Source organism: Schistocerca americana, chromosome 3 (assembly GCF_021461395.2).
Source record: "Schistocerca americana isolate TAMUIC-IGC-003095 chromosome 3, iqSchAmer2.1, whole genome shotgun sequence".
NCBI classification, from domain to species: Eukaryota; Metazoa; Arthropoda; class Insecta; order Orthoptera; family Acrididae; genus Schistocerca; species Schistocerca americana.
Genome location: NC_060121.1, coordinates 483,456,053 through 483,478,148, shown reverse-complemented (window position 1 = coordinate 483,478,148; position 22,096 = coordinate 483,456,053). Strand labels below are relative to the sequence as shown.

The 22,096-nt window shown below is 43.2% G+C and overlaps 1 protein-coding gene across 1 annotated transcript in view; it reads right to left on the bottom strand.

The window, feature by feature from the left end:
• LOC124606164 (juvenile hormone esterase-like) overlaps positions 1 to 22,096 on the bottom strand; it is a 160,562-nt gene that overhangs the window by 95,211 nt on the left and 43,255 nt on the right. The window contains exon 2 of the mRNA XM_047138131.1: positions 5,241 to 5,384. Coding sequence (XP_046994087.1) covers positions 5,241 to 5,384 — 144 coding nt within the window. The remainder of the gene's footprint in view (positions 1 to 5,240; positions 5,385 to 22,096) is intronic.

Genomic DNA, 22,096 nt, shown 5'->3' with positions numbered 1-22,096 from the left:
CAAAACTACTTATCAGTGATGCAAATACCCCTAACAGGAAAACATGGTGCCGAAGCCATAAAACATGGACAGCTGAGCAGTGGAAGAAAGTCATATGGTCGAATGAGTCTTGTTTCACAGTGTTTCCAACTTCTGGCCAAGTTTACCTCTCAAGAGCGAGACGCTGAGAGATACACAGATGATTTTGGTAGTCATATCGTGATATTCCATGGGTCCCATATTTACTCTGCAAGGTCACATTACTGCCAAGGATTACGTGACCATTGTGGGTGATCAGGTCCATTGCATGGCACAATGATTGTTCCCCAATGACGATGCTGTGTTGTAAGACGAAATGGCCCCAGTTCACATCTTTCAAAACTGGTTTCGTGAGTACGAGGAGGAGCTGTCGCATCTCCACTTGCCACCGCAGTCATAAGATATTAATATTATAGCGGCTATGTGATCTACGAGGTGCGACAATAAAGTAATGAGACTGATTTTCTTTGCAAGATGTGGCAACCCTGAAGGCTTGGGTAGGCACAATATCTTTGACCTTGGTCTATAAGCTGCTTTTAGTCCAAGTGGCACATCAATGCAACTGCTCAGTGGTGAGTTGTGGTGTAATAAGTTAACACGAGTTTGTGTCTCTCATCACGGAAATGGAGCCGTATAATATTGCGCAACAGTATGGCATTTCTTTTTGCGTTAAATTGGGTTAAAACGCGACGACAACTTATGGCGAGCTTCAGAAGGCTTTTGGAGAGGAGGTTGTATCAAGAGCTCAAGTTTTTTGTTGGCATAAGACGTTTAGTGAAGGCAGAAAGAATGTCGAAGATGAAAACCGCAGTGGACGATCATCAACCTCACGGACAGATGTCAACTTGGCCAGGGCGCGTGAACACGTACGATCTGATCGAAGATTATACATGAAAATGATTGCAGAAGAACTGAACATCAATCGAGAAATGGTTCGTCTAATAATAACTGAAGATCTTGGTATGAGAAAGATTTGTGCAAAAATGGCCCCCAAAAATCTCACACCGCAACATCGAGAAACATGGAAAAATGTGGCAGCTGATCTGTTAGAGCAAACGGAATTCAAGCCAGAATTGTTGAGCCTTGTTATCAGTGGTGGTAAAAGTTGGTTTTTTCAGTACGATCCAAAGACAAAATGCCAAATTTCGCAATGATGCTCAAAGGGATCACTCAGACCAAAAAAAGCTTGCATGTCGAAGTCAGAAATGAAATGCATGCTTGTGTGCTTCTTTGATTACAAGGGAATTGTTCATAAAGAGCAGGTGCCTCTTGTACAAACAGTTAATCAATATTACTACAAAGAAATCTTAGAAAGACTTCGTAAAAGAGTTCTTCGTGTTCGTGCCAACATTGCTGATAATTGGATTCTGCATCACGATAATGCACCATCCCATACTGCTCTGTCAGTACAGCAATTTTTAACCTCAAAACAAATTTCCGTGCTATCACAGCCACCTTATTCACCAGATATCGCTTTGTGCGACTTTTTTGTATTTCCAAGAGTCAAAACGGCGGTCAAAAGACACCATTTTCAAACAACACAAGATGTCCAAAAAGCTGTGACGAGGGTCTTGGAGGATATTACAGAAGATGAGTTCCAGAAATGTTACCATCAATGGCAGAAGCGTTGGAAAAAGTGCGTGCAATCAGAAGGGAACTGCATTGAAGGAGACAACACTAAATGTTGATAAACCGGTAGGCAACATTTTTGTTCACATCAGTCTCATAACTTTACTGTCGCATCTCGTACTTTAGAGAGGACGGGGCCTGATTGGTATCCTCCGCCATCATCTTTTCCTGAACTTGCATTGATTAGCAGGAACAATGGTATACGATGCCCTTGAGAATCGTACAGGACCTGTATTCATCCATTCCGAGACGACTGTAATCCGTTTTGATAGCTAACGTGTTTCCTGCACCATAGTAGACATGGTTCTGAGTCGTGTTTTTAGTGTTTCCACATTTTTGTACAACCCCTGTAACTCACTGTGGTAGTAATAATCCCAATAGCAGCGAGGCCGTTAACAGCGAGATCACTAATGAGCTACATCCGTCTCTTGGTATGCACAGTGTAACAAATAGGCCAAGATTTAACAAACAGGTCAAGACTGCAATGGGAGAGCCGGTACTGCACTGGTGTGCAAATCTTAAGGACGAAAGTAACTTTAGCATGATGTGTCACATGCAAGCAACAAAGCTCGAGGATACGAGGATCATACGTGAAAAGAAATGCTACAGTTTAATATAGAACGTAACTGAGAAATGAGAGAAATACGCAGTGCGACAAATAGAAATGTAATTTTAGTTCAAAGACAGTAATTACATTGAATTCACCGAGATTTATGATGGTCCCCCTAGGTACTACAATAGGGTGTTCCATTCCTCTACCAGCACCTTTTGACAACTGCTGGATGGTCGTTCGTTCATGTGGGTGTATTGCAGCATGTCTCCACAACGCATCCTACATGTGCTTAATAATATTTAAGGGGGAACGGGCGCGCCGGAAATGGACACGCCGATCCCTTTGCCGAATATCCTCTCGGTCCAAGAGCTCCACCATAGGTGCTGTTCGATGCGATCGCGCATTGTCAACAATAAAAATTAAGTCTGAGGCGAATGCACCCGTGAAAAGAGGCACCTGGGGAAGGAGTACAGTGTCACAAAACGTTGAATGGTGATTGTTCCGTGCTCAAAGATTTGGAGGTCAGTGTGCCCATGCAACTTTATGCTTCCTCACACCATAACACCTCGGTCACCAAAACGATCATGTTAGGCAATGTTCCTGGGTGCATTACTTGTTCCCACTTCTCGTCGTAAAAGGCATGTCCAGAATCACTCCCGGGTTCCCGGGTTCGATTCCCGGCGGGGTCAGGGATTTTCTCTGCCTCGTGATGGCTGGATGTTGTGTGCTGTCCTTAGGTTAGTTATGTTTAAGTAGTTCTAAGTTCTAGGGGACTGATGACCATAGATGTTAAGTCCCATAGTGCTCAGAGCCATTTGACCCATTTTTGACCCAGAATCACTACTCATACTGAATCTGCGAGGACGACAGAACACAGCCTACTTACTAGTCATTCTGCATAGGGACCACGCCCAAGCAGTCGCCGTGGCTTCCAGTCCTGTTACCTGTGGTAAGAAATACACCCGCTGTTTGACGTGGGTCCCTTCATGCCTTTTGCACAATAAAGTACTCATCTGCTGCTGTAATTGTCCGTGATCGACCTCCTCCACTCCTTCGGGTTGCAATGCCTGTGGCTCGGAACGCACTTCATTAGCGTCATACAGTGCTGTGAACAATACCAAACTCGTGCGCTGCACTTGTCATACTTTGTTCATTTTCCCAGTTCCCGATGATTTTTCCCCGTGTGAAATCATCCAGACGTTCTCTGCGGGACCTGTTGTAACGAAGAACAGTACCACAGCGCCACTGCTCTCTGGTTGACAGGCGCGTTTTTTCCTGTTCTTTGGCTCTGAGCACCATGGGACTTAACTTCTGAGGTCATCAGTCCCCTATAACTTAGAACTACTTAAACCTAACTATTCTATGGACATCACACACATCCATGTCCGAGGTAGGATTCGAACCTGCGACCGTAGCGGTCGCGCGGTTCCAGACTGTAGCGCCTAGAACCGCTCGTCCACTCCGGCCGGCTTTCCCGTTCTTTCAACCGCCTCGTGTTACGGGGTCAACCCCGTTTGGTGCCATGGTCACACTGATCGCGCAAAAATGTGAACGTTACTTTCTATGCGCGACTGGGAGACCTCTTCCAACATGCTCTCGCGCACTTTACTCATTTCTACCGAGTTGATAATATGTTACGTTACTTTATCTACCTCGTCATTAAGTTTTTCAGAGCAGTGTATTAAGGGATAGACAAAAATATTGTGGATCGTGATCATAATCTTACCAGATTAGTGTCACTTGTGTGTCACACTTCTGTGAGCTGAAGCGTGGCTGTAACTGACGAATAACCATATTTGGTCAGAAAAACCTATTTAAGATACAGGCACCCTTCTTCACGGTAACTGAAGAGGCGTAAGAATAGGTCACACCCTCATGACACTTGGGCTTACTTCTACAATGTGGCGACCAATGTGAGCTGTGGTTGTGGTATCCAGGTAAACAGTACACCACATTTTAACTGAGTGACCTTACATCACAACAGAGGACAGTAGCCAACTTATTGGGAGATTTGCTCTTCATTCTAAATAACCTTGAGATGAATACGGTACAAGTTTTAAAATTTTGAGTTTCTAGCTATACTATTAAGTAGAAAATTTCAACATAAACTCGTATATTTAGGATAGCTAATTCATGTGTGTAGTGTCTAAGAGATCAGTCGGTTTCCTTAACTGCTGTTTCTATTTTTCGTTCTGTTCTTCTAAAAATTTATTTGAGTGGCACATTCTGATATTGACATCTGCTAGTTTTTAAGTTACGTGTGCTTGTGGGTAGTTGTGTGTATAAGAATAAAAAGTAACAGTCTAAATCAAATTATCTTCTATATCTATTTCTGGTGACCGGCTTCCGTTATCCTAATTATCGTCTGACAGTATTCGGAGCCACTCTGTACTACTATAAGCAGTTGTCATCATCAATTTTGAGCAGTTGGTAACGGTTACCTTGTGGTAGTGCTCCAAGCACCAGCTACCCTCCGCCATGCACCCTACGGTGGCTTGCGGAGTATCTATGTAGATGTAGATGTAGATGTACTCATGTGGTCTGCGTAAATTAAGCGCGGTGAGATGAGATTAAGATAACTGAAACTGGGCACAACCAATAGAAATAGAAGGAAATGCCATTTAGGCTATTTATTCTAATTAACCCAAAGACGCTGAACTTCCAAAAGGTTCCCAATATTTCTTAACTCTGCGTATCAATATAAAAGACTAAGTAATTTTCAGCTACAGTTACTTCGTTTCCATTTTAGATAAAACCACTTCCTTTTTTATGCGTCTAAGCTATTTGTAAGGGTGTTGAAAACCAAGGCGCTGGTCGAGCTATATAAACAGACAAAACAACCTGTGTGACTTGGAAATTTGCTTTTAACTGAAAAAAATAGTTATTAATTCGAATAAGAGGTCTGTCACTTGGTGGAAGGATACAACATACATTAATCATTGTGGTCCAATCAAGTGGAGCTGATAACTGAAACAAAATATAAAACTAAACATAACAGAGATCATGGTCGCATAAAAGTAGAAAGTAATGAGAAATGTACCGCTGGTGTGAAGACGTTAAGGTAGAGACAGTCTTCCGAACCGGTTGGGTGTTGTTTCCGCAAGAAGACGTTCTTTTGCGTGCACAGAGGGCCTGCCGTCGTAGCATCTCGGATATGCACCCACGGCTGCGGTGGCTCTGGAGCCTGGAAAATACAAGTGACATGATTGAGAGAACTAACAATACATAAAAATCTGCAGTAATTTTTGAGTAGACGACAAAGTCGTGAATCTCTAAATGTAATTAATGTTGTCAAGAACCAAATAAATTTATGACTTTACCTGTCAGTGGGCATCGATTTAAATCAATATTGAAAGCTGAAAATTTGTACATAGCAGGATTCGAACCCAGATCTTCACCTTACTAGGTAGATGCGCTGACCACTGCGCCATGCATATACAGCGGTTTTTGCAGCTGCACGGACTGCCATAGCATGTCTTCCGTCAGACTCAAATTCTCAGTTTCTCCACAGACTACTAATATATCGCCCATTGCCCATTATCGTCAGTAATCGCAGCATTTTGCTGATTCCTATTAGAGTTTGAGGTTGGTGTGCATCCATACTGAAGTTATCAATTGATAGCCCTCACCTGAATTATATATGTGGTCTCTTACTGGAATTAGCAAAATGTCGCGAATAATGAGGATAACGGGCAATAGACACTACTAGTAGTGTGTGGATAAAATGAGAATTTGAGTATGACGGGAAGCACGCTAGGGTAGGCCGTGAAGTTGCGGATGGCGCAGTGGTCAGCGTATCAGACTGGTTCGAATCTCTGTCCGGCACAATTTTCAGCTATCCCTACTGATTTAAATCGGTGGCACCTGGCAACTAATGTCATTAATTCCTTTGTGTCTTGACTGATTCATAATGGCTGCAGGATCGAAATTGTGTCTGTTCTTTCGGACATGTCCAAAAGAGAAGGCACCACCTTTATAGTTCAAATACTCTGGAAGTATTCTGTTTTTCCTTGCATTCGGGTGGTGTTAAGTCTGTGCAGCTGTTGAGAGTGCACAACGCCTAAATCAACCGTTTGACACTCAGCTAGGCAGGAAATAACTTCTGTGACAGACTCTTTCTTGCTGTAGTTAGGTTACTGTCCAAGACCTAACTGTTGCACAATGTGATAAGGACAGTTTTACTTTATTTCTATAAAGCATTTTGTTTTGCAAATGTAAGCTACACTCGGGCAGTACTGAACTAAGTAACTTTAGCTTTATACAGTCATGTACTATATTCTTGTGATACACACAGCCGGAAACAGCAGTACACCCTTTTAGAGGTTTCCAATTCACATAAGATTCATCGATGCAACAGTGCAAATGAAGTACACGAAGTGATTACATTTACGGATCAATAGCATAAGTGGTTATGGGGTACCAGGCATCGACCCATGCCGAAACAACCACATTAGTATGTGGTGTAGCCTCTACAGTCGGCAATGCAGGCACTGACTCCGGTATCCAGTCAATCGTACCGATGGCAAGTATATTCCTGGGATGCGTTCGCTACGTCTACTTGGCCTGTTCACGTACGAGTAATTCTGTAAGATTTGTCGGTTAACGAGTGACACGAGTCAGTTCTAGTATCATCATATCCCATACGTGCTCGATTGGAGACAAGTTCGGAGTTCACGCTGGTAGGGAAATGGCTGAGCGTCTTGCAGAGGACGTTGAGTTTCACGGGCAGTGTGTTGGCGAGCGTTACACTTTCGGTACAATACATCACGTTCCTGTTACAAGAACAGCAAAAAACCGGGCCTAACAGCATTGTGTGCTGGTTCCACATCTACATCTACATCCATACTCCGCAAGCCACCTGACGTCGTGTGGCGGATGGTACCTTGAGTACCTCTATCAGTTCTCCCCCCTATTCCAGTCTCGTATTGTTCGTGGAAAGAAGGATTGTCGGTATGCCTCTGTGTGAGCTCTAATCTCTCTGATTTTATCCTCATGGTCTCTTCTCGAGATATATGTAGGAGGGAGCAATATACTGCTTGACTCCTCGATGAAGGTGTGTTCTCGAAACTTCAACAAAACCCCGCACCGAGCTACTGAGCGTCTCTCCTGCAGAGTCTTCCACTGGAGTTTATCTGTCATCTACGTAACGCTTTCGCGATTACTAAATGATCCTGTAACGAAGCTCGCTGGTCCCCGTTGGATCTTCTCTATCTCTTCTATCAATCCTATCTGGTACGGATCCCACACTGCTGAGCAGTATTCAAGCAGTGGGCGAACAACCGTACTGTAACCACTTCCTTTGTTTTCGGATTGCATTTCCTTAGGATTCTTCCAATGAATCTCAGTCTGGCATCTGCTTTACCGACGATCAACTTTATGTGATCATTCCATTTTAAATCACTCCTAATGCGTACTCCCAGATAATTTATGTAATTAACTGCTTCCAGTTGCTGACCTGCTATATTGTAGCTAAATGATAAGGAATCTTCCTATGTATTCGCAGCACATTACACTTGCCTACATTGAGATTCAATTGCCATTCCCTGCACTATGCGTCAATTCGCTGCAGATCCTCCTGCATTTCAGTACAATTTTCCTTCCAGAAACACCAAAGGTGAGCGAGAGTTGTAGCTTATTGCATCCCAGATCACGAGGCCTGGGATGCGGTCAGTGTGTCTGAAATGAACGCCCTCTACGAGACAGCGCTCACTAGATCTACGTCGTACGCGCAAGCGACCATCACTTGCATGCGGGTTGAATCTGCTTCCATCGCTGAAGACCACGTCGTGCCATTCCATCTTCCAGGTGGTAATCTGATGGCACCAGTCGAGCCGTGCTGTGATGTAAGTGGAGGCGGGCTAGAGCTCTGCGTGCCCGTAGTCCCACTGCTAATAACCGGTTCACAATAGTTCGTGTTGACAGGTCTGGGATCACAAGCTCTCTTATCTGTGCTGCGATAGCTATACGATCTGCCACTGCTGTCGTTACAATACTACGATCCTGGGGGGCGTCTGTGTTGCGTGGACGTCCAGAACCACATATACACGTTTGAGCATGTTCAAGTGACCAAAGTTGCACAACTGACGCAGCACGTCCAACTTGTGTGGCAATTCTCCGAAAGGACCATCTTCGCCACTCGGAAGGCCACAATTTGACCCCTTCCAAACTCGCTCAGTTGGCAGTAGGAAGCACGAGTGCGTCCCCATGGCATGTTTGCTTGCTTGCTTCACACGTCTGCACCACACTGAGCCTTCTGGCTGTAGGCATTCCCTGATAAAGGGTGTACACAGGTTTTGCTCTGGTAGCTATACCACTACGATACCTACTGGCGGACGACGTTGAAACCATTACCAGTGCATCTCCTATCTTCCAGATAGCATATTCCTCGACAGTCTTACAAAACTTTTCCATCCGCAGACAAAATCTACGACCCGGTAGTATGGAGGGAGCTGAAGCTGAATGTCTCCAGAACGAAAGTCGGCAGTCATCTACAAGGTCGTGCTGACAAGTAGTGCCTCCCATTTTGGTTTTTTTTTTTTGGGGGGGGGGGGGGGGAAACTCTTAAAGCTTTTTAAATAAAACGAACTTTATTAACATCCTATAAATTTATTCTTCATGTTTATTTATTTACTTCTCATCACAATAAACGTGGAGACGAATGAATTTCTCCCAACGAGAAACCAGTTTGTTCATACCGTTCCTGTAGAATGTTTGACTTCGTTGACGGCGTCATAACCTCATCTCCGCTTGCACCCCTTAATCTATTTCAGAGTGAAGTGCCTTAAAAGTGTCCTTTAAGTTTGGGAAACAGATGAAAATCGGACCAGCCAAGTCGAGGCTGTAGGGAGGATGATCGATGACTGTGAACTCATAGTGTCGGATTGTTGCAGGTGTCCAGCGCCCGTGTGTGGTCTGGTACTGTCATGCTTAAGGGAAGAGCATTCTACGTGCGCCCGGTTAAAAACACGATTACAGCACGCTGTCTCTCTTGCACCGACGTAGTTGCGTTACACACCACCACATTACACGCAACCATTCGGAGCCCTTTAGCGGCAGATATTTGCAACTGGTGCCAGCGAAGCGGGAAAGTCGACTGAGAAATGTTCATGATATGTAACGCCTCAACAGATATTGAGGGCAGTATAAAATGTTTGGATGCATTATTTTTCAGCACGTCTTTGTCCAGATGAGCTGCAGCGTGGACCTAGATCTTCCTCCAAAGAAATAATTCACTCATCAAAAAGAAAATGCGGGCAAAAAAGGTAAGATGTCAGAAATATTGTCTGGGACCCCATTAAAAAAAACATCGATTCGAAGCTAGGGCCAAAAACTTTTCATTGTCGAGCTGTAGTAAAAAATATAATGACCTCCACTGATAGAAAACTGGATTTAATGTCCAGACATTTCATTTGTGATCTCATTTAAGTAGATTTCTTCTGACTGGAAAATTTTATCAGGAATTTGTATTTTTTACTCTGTCTAGTTTACAAGTCTCAATTGATCAATAAATGAAATTTTATTGATTGGCGACTCCATGGAGTGTTCTGTGCACCACGACCAGATAATGGATACAATTGGAAGGCGAAACAGCATTGGTCGTATTTTTTTGTTTTATTATCCGCAAAATCGATTTTCGGTCACTTAGTGACCATCCTCAGTGCTGTAACATACAATTAAAATTGGTAGGCACTGGTATCAACAAGCTTAGAGCGATCACATAAACTCATTTTGTATTAACAGTAACTGTTTATGCTGAGGAAAAAAACACATTACATAAATGTATACTCGAAATTGAAAAAGGAACAAATGAACATCACATTTTTCTTATTTTAGTAATAATTCGCATATTTGCCCCACCAAAAACGCACTCTTAACGCACTGCTGGATAAAACTGCGCATTTGCATTATTTTTTGTGCTTAATGGGCATTACGGTTGAAATTATATACTGTCTGTTCTTTTCTGACAACGTTATATTATACCAAAAGTAAGACGGAATACCAGTTAAAATATTACTGCAATCTATTAAGATAAAAAAAGCACTCCGTCTTCAGGCCACGAGTGGCCTACCGGGACCATCCGACCACCGTGTCATCCTCAGAGGAGGATGCAGATAGGAGGGGTGTGGAGTCAGCACACCGCTCTCCCGGTCGTTATGATGGTATTCTTGACCGAAGCCGCTACTATTTGGTCGAGTAGCTCCTCAATTGACATCACTAGGCTGAGTGCACCCCGAGAAATGGCAACAGCGCATCGCGACTGGATGGTCACCCATCCAAGTGCCAGCCACGCTCAACAGCGCTTAACTTCGGTGATCTCACGGGAACCGGTGTATCAACTGAGGCAAGGCCGTTCCCTGTAATCTATTAAGATACCTTTTGTAAATTACCAATTGAACCGTTGGTGCGCAATCTGGTCTCAGTACTCTTATTTCTGTAAAATGTTACGTGGTATCAGCATTTTTGGACACATTTTCATAACAATATTGTGTGTTTGTTGTTCAGAATTGTAAGTTAAGGTGAAGACCTTGCAATTAGATTAGTGTCATATGTCCAATATACTGTGCATTGCCTTTCAGTGCAGGGCAGGCTGGAAGCGACGAACAGTTCATTGTTTTGTACTTCATTGTATATTTACTGGTCCAGCTTTAGCTTGCAGCACCCTATGTACAAGTGGCGTACATTGCAAGGATTTAGCTTGTGATGGGAGGTAAAAAGAACGCTAGCGTCTAAAATGTAGGCAGACTTTGTAAATATGAGTAACAAGCTTAAAAACGTAATGACTAAAAGAGAGAGACGGATAAGCCATATCAAGGGAATACATACGGCATAAAAGAGGATCTTGAAGACCCAACAGCAGAAATATAACGTAGTCTGCAGTGAAAGAAAAGGAAACAGTTCAAACCGAAAGAGGATTGGAATAAAATAAGACGCAACAAAAATATTTTAGGAAACAACAAACACTAAAGAAAAGATTTACTGAATATCTTCAAATAACAGAATTATGTGAAGCATAACAATGGGAAAGGTCTGCCAAGGTATATAGGCCACGAAACGTCATAGGGAGCAAACTGCAAGTCTGAGCAGAAGGGTCACATCTGCACTCCAAATTTGGAAGGATGAAAAGTAGGAACGCCAACGGCCTTGCCGCAGTGGTAACACCGGCTCCCGTCAGATCACCTCAGTTAAGCGCCTTCGGGCTTGGCTAGCACCTGGATGGGTCACTGTCCAGATCTGCCGAGTGCTGCTGGCAGCCCTTGTGAGGTCAATTGAAGACCTACTTGACTAGGAAATAGCGACACCGGTCACGAAAACTGACAACAGCTGGGAGTGTGGTGTACTGACAACATTCCCCTGTGTATTGGCACCCGGTGACACCTAAGGGCTGAGGATGATAGGGCGACCGGTCGGTACCGTTGGGCCTTCAAGGCCTGTTCGCACGGTATAAGGCACATTGTTTTCAACACTAGTGTGTTATATTAAAGTGGTGTGCATACTGTAAGACCTTCGGTACACACACCATCAGATTATTTTACTTGTCCCGAAGTTATTTAGTCAAATCACGGAAAAAAATCTATATAAGGATGGACGGACGTCGATGTCAAGTCCAGCTATCGATGTTGATGTTTAGAGGGTACTTGTGGCTAATCTTGGATTTGTCTGGGATAAGCATTTAATATGAGTCTGAACCATCACCGAAGCTTTGACATAATCATTTGGGCCATGAAACTCTGCTGCGATTTGTCTTGTCATGCTTTGCTTCAAGACTTGCAAGGTTTCTATTACCGTCCAAACGACACATCTGGGGAATTTCTTTGCGAACTTCCTCGTGAGTTTACATTCTGATCGTGAAGCAAGTGCAAAACAACAGAGATATTACATACCGCAGTGTTTGTTCAACTGTGAATCGGCTGGTCCATCCGAATCACGAAGTACTTTTTCTACAAATAAGGCACAATTCAGATTTTTGTGGCGTATCTTGATGGTCATTTCCAGTGAGTCCTCACGTTTTCACCTAGAATTTTCCTCTTCCCACGATTGAGATTAACACTTCGACACTGGTGTTGCTTGTGTCAGCAGGGATACAACTATCTGTGGATAGTCAAAATATCTCAAAGAATCACCTTTGCAGGAGTTTTAAATTAAAGCTTAATTAAACGCGGAATGAGCTGAAGAACTGACCTTTATTGGCAGACAAGCTCAGTACCCAGCTTTGCCCTAGTACTTATTTATTCCTATCTTCTATTAGTCCATCTCCTCCTTCTCCCTCTCTTTGTCCACCTTCTCCACCAATCACTCTCTGCCCCATTTCCTTCTTCTCTTCTCTCTGTCCATCTCCTCCTCTCCCCCCCCCCCCCCCCCCCCACTTTACCCATCAACTCCTCTTTCCAGAATGAGATTTTCACTCTGTAGCGGAGTGTTCGCTGATAGGAAACTTTCTGGCAGACTAAAACTGTGTGCCGGACTGAGAATCGAACTCGGGACCTTTGCCACTTTCCTCTCTCCTTCCATCAGCTCTGTCCCCTATTGTCCATCTTTTCTTCCTCCCTCCAAGTCTATCTCCTCCTCCCCCTATATCTCCTGTCATTAACTATTTCTCTCCCCTCTCTTTGTCCATCTTCCCCTTCCCTCCTCACTCTGTCCATCTCCTTCCCCTTCTGTCTATCTCCACCTCACGCCCCCCCCCCTAAGTCCGTCTGCTTCACCAACTCTCAGTCCATCTTCTCTTCCGACCTCTCTCTGTCTATCATCTCCTCTTTCCTTTCTCTGTCCATCCGCCTCTCCCACCCCCTCTCTCTCTCCATCTCCCCCTCTTCCCTTTCTGTTAAGTTCCCCTCCTCCTCCCCCTCTGTGTGACCATTTCCTCCTTCCCTCTCTCTGTCTGTATCCTTCGCTCCCTTCACTCTCCACGTTAGTACCCCCACGACCATAATAGCAGGTAGCTGGTTCTTTCTATCACAATGTTTCTTTCTGAATAGCTAGTAATATGTTTATCAAGTTTGGTTGAAATCAGTGTCCAGGAGTTTACGAGGAGTATTTTACCCATGGACTTGCCCACATATACACATGTCACATATATTTCACACATTTCACACACATATGTAAACACATTACACCTGGGTCTCTAGAGAATTTCACCCTGCAGTTTGGTTTTCACTCAGCACAATGTGTATGACACCATATCTCCTCAGCTATGTATCGTACAATGATATAATTTTGCAGGTTCCGCGAAGTGTGTCACGAAAACAATTAGTAGTAATGAAGGAATAAATTAAAATGTCATGTCTGATACGGCAGTTTTACTGCATGAACAGCAGAAAGGTAGCAAGTTAGAAAGTTTTTTCGCTTCAGCGTTTTGTAGGGGGTTGTCAGCGAGAAAAGCTTCGTAAAGGTTTGAAATTATGTGTAGAGTTTGTTACAAGTCACTGAGTGCTCTCTTTCTCAAATACTGGAAATACGTTCGTCGTGGGCTACACTTCTTTTTCATCTACGCTTGCACCTCTTTGATAGGAAAGTGGTTCTTACTACTGCAGAAATTCTTTCCAGACAGTAAGTGAAATGTGTACCAAGTTTGGTTGAAATCGGTCCAGATGTTGAGGAGGAGATGTGGACCATACATACATACCTATATACGTATGAACATCCATTTTATAACATGTATGGATATATATCACCAGCCACAATGGAGATCCCTTGCAACCAGTAACTTGGAATAAATGCTGAGGAGAATTTAAGAAAAAGCTCGGAGAAATGCGGAGTACGGACAGACTGGAGTTAAATATATCGTCATTATCAAGGTCGGTGGCGACGAAACATGAGTCACTTACTTTAACGATTCACACATGCGGTGCCTAACGTGACACTGACATGGAGCCGTATACGACCTTACACTGTATCGCTGTTAGTGTAATTTATTATCACTGTATAACAGCTAATGAATTACTTCGACACATCATTAATGGATGTACTAGCAGGAATGCAGATATTAAGACACTTCTTGCGTGTTATCTCTATTTATGAGGACAAATGAGGGTCACTTTACGAGCAGAGGAAGAGTTCTCACCGTATCAAGAGATGGAAGGCGACACGAGAGTCTCTGAATGAATGAGAAATTGATCTGACCCGACACAGATTTGTCTAACCTGCCATAGAAAATTTCATTAGTCCGTGCTACCATATAACGACAAGATATTGCTTAACATTGTCAACGAAAATTCGAAAAGCTTTTTGCCAAACGCTTCACATTTTTACATGATGCTCCAATAAATATCCAGACACACAGAGGCTATATATAATTAAAACGGTTGTACACATATATTTACACTGACGAGCGAAATCATTATGACCATCTGCTTAAGAGCTCGTTAGTTCGTCTTTGGAACGAAATACACCACTAATTCTGTGTGTCAGGGACCCAACTGTTTGTTGGTAGGTTTGTGAGAGTATATAGCATTAGATGTCTGCGCGCAGGTCATGTAATTTGCTTATATAACGGGCCGCTGATTTGCGTATGCGGTGATGGCGCCCGGTAGCAACCCAGATGGGTTCCGTAAGCTGTACACTACTGGCCATTAAAATTGCTACACCACGAAATTTAGCCGACAGGAAGAACATGCTGTGATATGCAATTGATTAGCTTTTCATAGCATTCACACAAGGTTGGCGCCGGTGACGACACCTACAACGTGCTGACATGAGGAAAGTTTCCAACCGATTTCTCATACACAAACAGCAGTTGACCGGCGTTGCCTGGTGAAACGTTGTTGTGTTGCCTCATGTAAGGAGGAGGAATGCGTACCATCACGTTTCCGACTTTGATAAAGGTCGGATTGTAGCCTATGGCGATTGCGGTTTATCGTATCGCGACATTGCTGCTTGCGTTGGTCGAGATCCAATGAGTGTTAGCAGAATATGGAATCGGTGGGTTCCGGAGGGTAATACGGAACGCCGTGCTGGATCCCAACGGCCTCGTATCACTAGCAGTCGAGATGACAGGCAACTTATCCGGATGGCTGTAACGGATCGTGCAGCCACGTCTAGATCCCTGAGTCAACAGATGGGGACGTTTGCAAGACAACAACCGTCGGCACGAACAGTTTGACGACGTTTGCAGCAGCATAGATTATCAGCTCGGAGACCATGGCTGCGGTTACCCTTGACGCTGCATCACAGACAGGAGCGCCTACGATGGTGTACTCAACGACGAACCTGGGTGCACGAATGGCAAAACGTCATTTTTTCGGATGAATTCCGGTTCTGTTTACAGTATCATGACGGTCGCATCCGTGTTTGGCGACATCGCGGTGAACGCACATTGGAAGCGTGTATTCGTCATCTCCATACTGGCGTATCACCCGGCGTGTTGGTATGGGGTGCCATTGGTTACACGTCTCGATCACCTCTTGTTCACATTGACGGCACTTTGAATAGTGAACGTTACATTTCAGATGTGTTACGACCCGTGACTCTATCTTTCATTCGATCCCTTCGAAACCCTACATTTCAGCAGGATAATGCACGACCGCATGTTGCAGGTCCTGTAGGGCCTTTCTGGATACAGAAAATGTTCGACTGCTGCCCTGGCCAGCACGTTCTCCAGATCTCTCACCAATTGAATACGTCTGGTCAGTGGTGGCCGAGCAACTGGCTCGTCACAATACGGCAGTCACTACTCTTGATGAACTGTGGTATCGTGTTGAAGCTGCATGGGCAGCTGTACCTGTAAACACCATCCAAGCTCTGTTTGACTCAATGCCCAGGCGTATCAAGGCCGTTATTACGGCCAGAGGTGGTTGATCTGGGTACTGATTTCTCAATATCTATGCACCCAAACTGCGTGAAAATGTAATCTCATGTAAGTTCTAGTATAATATATTTGTCCAATGAATACCCATTTATTATCTGCATTTCTTCTTGGTGTAGCAATTTTAATGGCCAGTAGTGTACATCAGGGGAATCTGGTCGCCGATATATCAACGTGAGTTCACGTTAATGCCCCTCAAACAACTGTAGCACGATCCTGTATTCGAGACATGGACAATTATACTGCTGAAAGATGACATCGCCGTAAGGGAAGACATCACGCGGAAGGGACACAGGTGGTTCGCAGCTGTTATCGTGTCTTCGATTACTACCATGCAAGCGCAAGAGAAAGTCTCCCGTAGCACAATACTGCTCCCACCAGTCTGTGTCTGTGGTGTGCTGAATGTTTCGAGCTGCGGTTCACCTCAGTGACGGTGATTGTGGAGACGATCGTAGATACAGTGTAGCAAAAATGTGACCCGTCCTTAGTGTTGACATGTTTGCACTGCTCGACGGTCGAACCCCGATGGTCCCGTACCCCCACTGCGGTCGTAACTGACGATGTGTTTGGGTCAACATTTGAACAAGCAGAGGTGGTCTGCTGCGGTGTAACATATTCAACAATGTACGATGAACAGTGTGCTCTGAAACACTTGTGTGTGCACCAGCATTGTGCTTTTTCGGGAGAGGTGCCACAGATCCCCTATTATCCTACTTCACAGAGTAAACAAGCCTCTGAACCCCAAGTTCTGTGTAGAGTCGTGAACGTCCAACCATTTAGCGCCCAGTGGTAGTTTCACTGTCCATCTACCTCTTTCCGTAGATGCTCACAACAGTAGCAGTTGAACCTTCGACCAGCTTCGCCGTTCTGGACATACTTGTTCATAGGCTCTGCGTAATAATAATCTGCCCTTTGTCAAAGTCGCTTACATCAATGGATTTCCCCATTTGCAGCCCATATCTTTGCTAGGGTGATCCGCCGTCCGTGCCTGCTCCGGTTACATACTTTCGTTACCGTGGTCATAACGTTTTAACTTGTATGTATGTATGTTCCATCTCCACCTATACCACTGAACCGATTTCAACGAAACATGCGAATCGCACAAATCACGTAGTCTGGAAAGAACCACTATGGGCGTAAGAACCACCTGTGTATCGGAGGGGTGGGCGTGAGAGAGCCAAAGAAGTGTACACCACGCCACGCAAATACTCTGAATTTATTCATCCATTAATTCAACTCAATGACTTGAAAAAAACTTTACAAATCATTTCAAACTTTTGCGAAACTTCTTCTCTCTTACAATCCTCACAGAATGATGAAAGGAAAAACTATATCTGTTACTACTTTATCACCGTTAATTTAGTAAAACAACTGCTTCAAGAGTGGGCGTTTCAGTTTATTACTTCGTTCCTACAATCTGTACTTACGACACATTTCAAAGGCAGTATCCACATATTGTGCTGAATGTACAAGGGTGTAGGATGAGATGGACACAGAGAGGGGTTGAGGAGATGTACAGAGAGAGGGGAAGGGGAAACAGAGAGGAGCAAATGGACAGAGAGGGGGTAGAGAAGGGGATGGACAGAGAAAGAGGAGGAGATGGACAGAGAGGGGGAGGAGAAGGATCGAGAGAGGATGGAGGATGAGGCGGGCAAAGAGACGGGAGAGGTGGTGATGAAAAGAGAGAGGAGGAAAGAGGAGCTGGACTTGGAGGGAGGGAGTAGTCGATAGAAGGGGAGAAGAGCTGGACAGAGAGGGCGAGGAAGCAATATAGGGGGAGGAGACAGATTGAGGGGGAAGAAGCAGGTTGATTGAGAAGAGGGATAAGGAGATAGACAGAGAGAGGGGAAAGGGGAACATAAATACATACCTGGGCAATGCCGGGTATTCAGCTAGTATAATATATAAAAAGGAGAGTTTGTTACCAAGAATCTCTAAAAGTTCTTAATCGATTTAAGTCTAATTTTTACATGATGCTCTAATAGATATTTCCAATTAAAACAGGCTTACGACGGGGAGACGCTCTTTCATGTGTCCTCTTCAACCTTTCATTAGAGAAAGTGGTTCGGGAGAGTAATTTACATCTATACAATGGTCTCCGATACGAACACAGTGAAGTAAAACTCCTGGCTTATGCAGATGATATAGTGTTGCTGAGTGAAACTGAAGAAGAACTGAAAGACATGTACAGATCTCTCAGGCACAGTGCCAGCAAAATCGGGCTTTTGATTAACCAAGAGAATACCGAATATATGGAAATAGGTCGAGTCATAAAGCCAAATCCTTACTTTGAAATTGACCAGCATTCTAAATTCAGAAAAGTTCTCCAGTTTAAATACCTTGGATCACGTTTCAACAGTAAAAACGTCGTAACAATGGATATAAATGAAAGAATAGCCTCAGGGTCAAGATGTCTGTACTCACTAAGCAACCCACTCAAAAGTAAAGCTTTGTCAATCACCACAAAGATGAAGATATACAACACTATCATCTGCCCCATAGTACTATACGGCTCAAAAAGCTGGACGCTTACAAAGAATGAATGAGAAAAATTGAATGTTTTCGAAAGAAAAGTAATGAGAAAAGTCTGGGGACCTGTCTCGGAGAATGGCGCATGGAGAATTCGAAAGAATAATGAATTTTATCAGTTATTGAAGCAGCCCATCATCCAGAAATTAAAAAGTAGGAGACTGCAATGGGCTGGACATGTGGCCAGAATGTAAAACAACAGGATCACCAAGAAAGCATTTGAAGGAACTCTCCAGGCAACAAGACCATTGGGCCGACCTCGTACAAGGTGGAAAGATGACATAGAGAAGGACATCGCAGCATTAGGAATTACCGCATGGTGGAGAGAGGCTGCGAGAGATAGAAGGCGGTGGAAGCAGTATATATGTGTAACATATAAGGGGCAATCAGAAAGATTCTCTTCGAGAGCCGTAGAACCGCACTGTGCAGAACCTGCATGCTAATCATGCATTATCGCCATGAGCACTGAGGCAGCAATCATCCCACCGGCGCACCAGGCTGAAGATACCCTCTTGGTAAAACACCGTGTTCTGCTGTGTGAAGAAGTCGTAACTGCCTCCTGTACATCTTCGTCCAACAGGAATCGTCGATTTTTCAAGGCCTTTTATAAGGTACCAAAGGCGTGACAATCGCATGGGGAGAGATCAGGATTAGAGGGCGGGTACTCGAGTATATCCTACTTGAGTGGGCGTAACTCTTGCTTTACGACATTTACGATACGGGAACGTCCGTTCTTTCACGGAACTTGCCGCACCGTCCTACAACGGTAGTTCTCATAAAAATGCTGCCCCATACACGTTCTTCCGCTAGGGTCGCAGGTTCGAATCCTGCCTCGGGCATGGATGTGTGTGATGTCCTTAGGTTGGTTAGGTTTAAGTAGTTCTAAGTTGTACGGGACTGATGACCTGAGCTGTTAAGTCCCATAGTGCTCACAGCCATTTTGAACACGTTCTTATGAGTGAAAACAGAAATGCAGGGCGAAATGCACAAGAGATACAGGTGAATTATATGTAAAAAATATATGTGAAATATGTGTGACATGTCCATATCCTGTGCGTAACGATCTCGTCCTCTCTTATAACTGCATGCAATGCAGAGCGTCTTTTAAAAGAAAGGACAAGCGATTACGATATTTATTTCTCAAGTAGTTCTTTTCGAAAATGAAGCTTCTAAAAGGAGGTGGAAGGAAATGGAGTTAAAATAAACTGTGTACAGTCTCGTGAATTTTTACAATTGTTAGGCACTCATATACAAAATTCGGTCTACTCCTCCTTTGCAAGATGCCCAATAAATTAGGCTTTAAGCTGTGTGACGTGTTGAAGTTCGATTATTTCATTTAACAAGTAAGTTTTATGTAACCCAAATTGGTAGAATACTGTAGGATCATTATCTTCAACATGTCAAAGATTCTCTATGAGAATGAAAGAAATACACTTTTTTTTTATTTCTTTCAAACAAGGCGCCGTGTCTTCGGAAATATTTTCGGCGATAAATAAGTGGAATTGGAGCATAATAAGAGTTGGAATATGCAAATACTGTGTTAGTCATGTGTCCAATCTTGTTCGGATTTTGCTATTCCAAATTACGTTTGTTAAATTTTTGTGTAATATTTGACAAAAAAGCTGTAGGTGCTCGCCATTCATTATTATCAAACTTGGCATAATTTTTACTGCTGTGTTCTAAGAATAAAATGAGTTCAGATTTCAAATTGATAAACCACTCCAGCACATTTCATTTGCTTAGCCCTCTGACGGCAGTACATAAGACAACATTATCGTAACGAGCTTGAAATTCCTTCAGCAGTTCTTTAAATTTTCGATGATTCATTTCAAGTGCACAAATGAAAATTACAGCGCTTATGACTGATTTCATAACATCCATCAACTTGTTATTTGAAATTTAACATGTTACACTTTCTTAATGCAGTAAGCAATGAATGGAGAATGAATTTCTTAAGTTCCATTCCTTTTTAATCAACTATAACAAATAATTGAGGTGTTGAGAACAATAATGGCGTAAAGCGCACCGCCATCGATTTTGAGACTAACATATATGCGTGATCCTGACATCTGTTGATCTTATGGTGAACCAGCTTTATTTATATTTGTAGCCCCACACTGTGCATATGAACATTCACAAAGAGCTGTTCCGCCAATTTCTCGAATGCCCATTTCCATATGGGCCCAAAGCACAGGCAAAATTGTATTGATCTGCGCTGCTCAATTTTGATCTAGGGTTAACAACATAATTTAGTGTCTACGTACTAGTAATACTGTGTAGTCGGAGATGTATCGGCAATTTATCTGAACCCCAAGCCCCCAGACGTCTTTAATGAAAATGGGGATAATGAGGACCACGAATTGTTGGAACAGGGAATCATTGTGTGTGTGGTGCAATTAGTAACGGTTCTTTATGTTATCATTCTAGTTATACATTAATTACAAACTTTACAACTGTCAAAAGAAACTATTGTCACTAACCTATATATGGAAATTTAGTGAATAAGTATTAGCAACATTTATGATCTTAAATATTAATTAATATTTCGTAACACAACAAAGGTACATTAGTTTTTCATAAGCAGTATAGGATGTTGAGACTTGATTCAAAACAGCTCCCACCCATGAGTCTGGCCGTTTGTCTACAAATTTGGTTTCCCCAAACATGTATTTTTCTCTTGTTTCTATGCTTTGGGCCCTTATGGTTCTGAGTACCACAATTATTTACACCCGTCGTTGACAGGCATCCGTCGGTACACACTCTTATTACGCTGCTCGGAGGTAAGCCATTTTCTTCTATAAAATCGTTAATTGCATCCATAAAACCACAAACATTTGTGTGATCCCTCATGGTTATACCACACTTGGCTCTGAGCACTATGGGACTCAACATCTTAAGTCATAAGTCCCCTAGAACTTAGAACTACTTAAACCTAACTAAACTAAGGACATCACACACACCCATGCCCAAGGCAGGATTCGAACCTGCGACCGTAGCAGTCCCGCGGTTCCGGACTGCAGCGCCAGAACCGCTAGACCACCGCGGCCGGCATGGTTATACCATCAAGAAGTCTTCTTCTAGTATCCCATCACTTGTGCAGTAACGGCCAAGTAATGAAAATTGAGCCGTCGAAGTTGTATCTGTACTGGAGTAACAATGCAAGACTTAAATGTTTGCATATTTTACTTTATTAATTACATCCTCAAAGGTGTATTTTAAAATATCTTCTCTGCGCCAGCGACAGGTATGTTCCAAACGCGTAAACTTATTTATTTCAGCCAACATTTGTTTACTGTTTTTACAAACTTTGAAACAAATTATTGGAAACAGTTATCGTACATTGCTTTGCCAATCAACATCCGTAAAAGGTTAGATATTATTTGAAAGAATGTGACATACGACGTATGATACTTTCGTGACAGTCGCATTTACCCAACTTTCACTGACACAACGTTTTATTGACTAAGAAATGTTGATTTTGGATGAACAATTTTTTCTTTTCTTTCTGTTGAATCTAAAAGAAGAGCTACTGTAAATGAATTATGCTCTCTTATGTAATGCGAAAT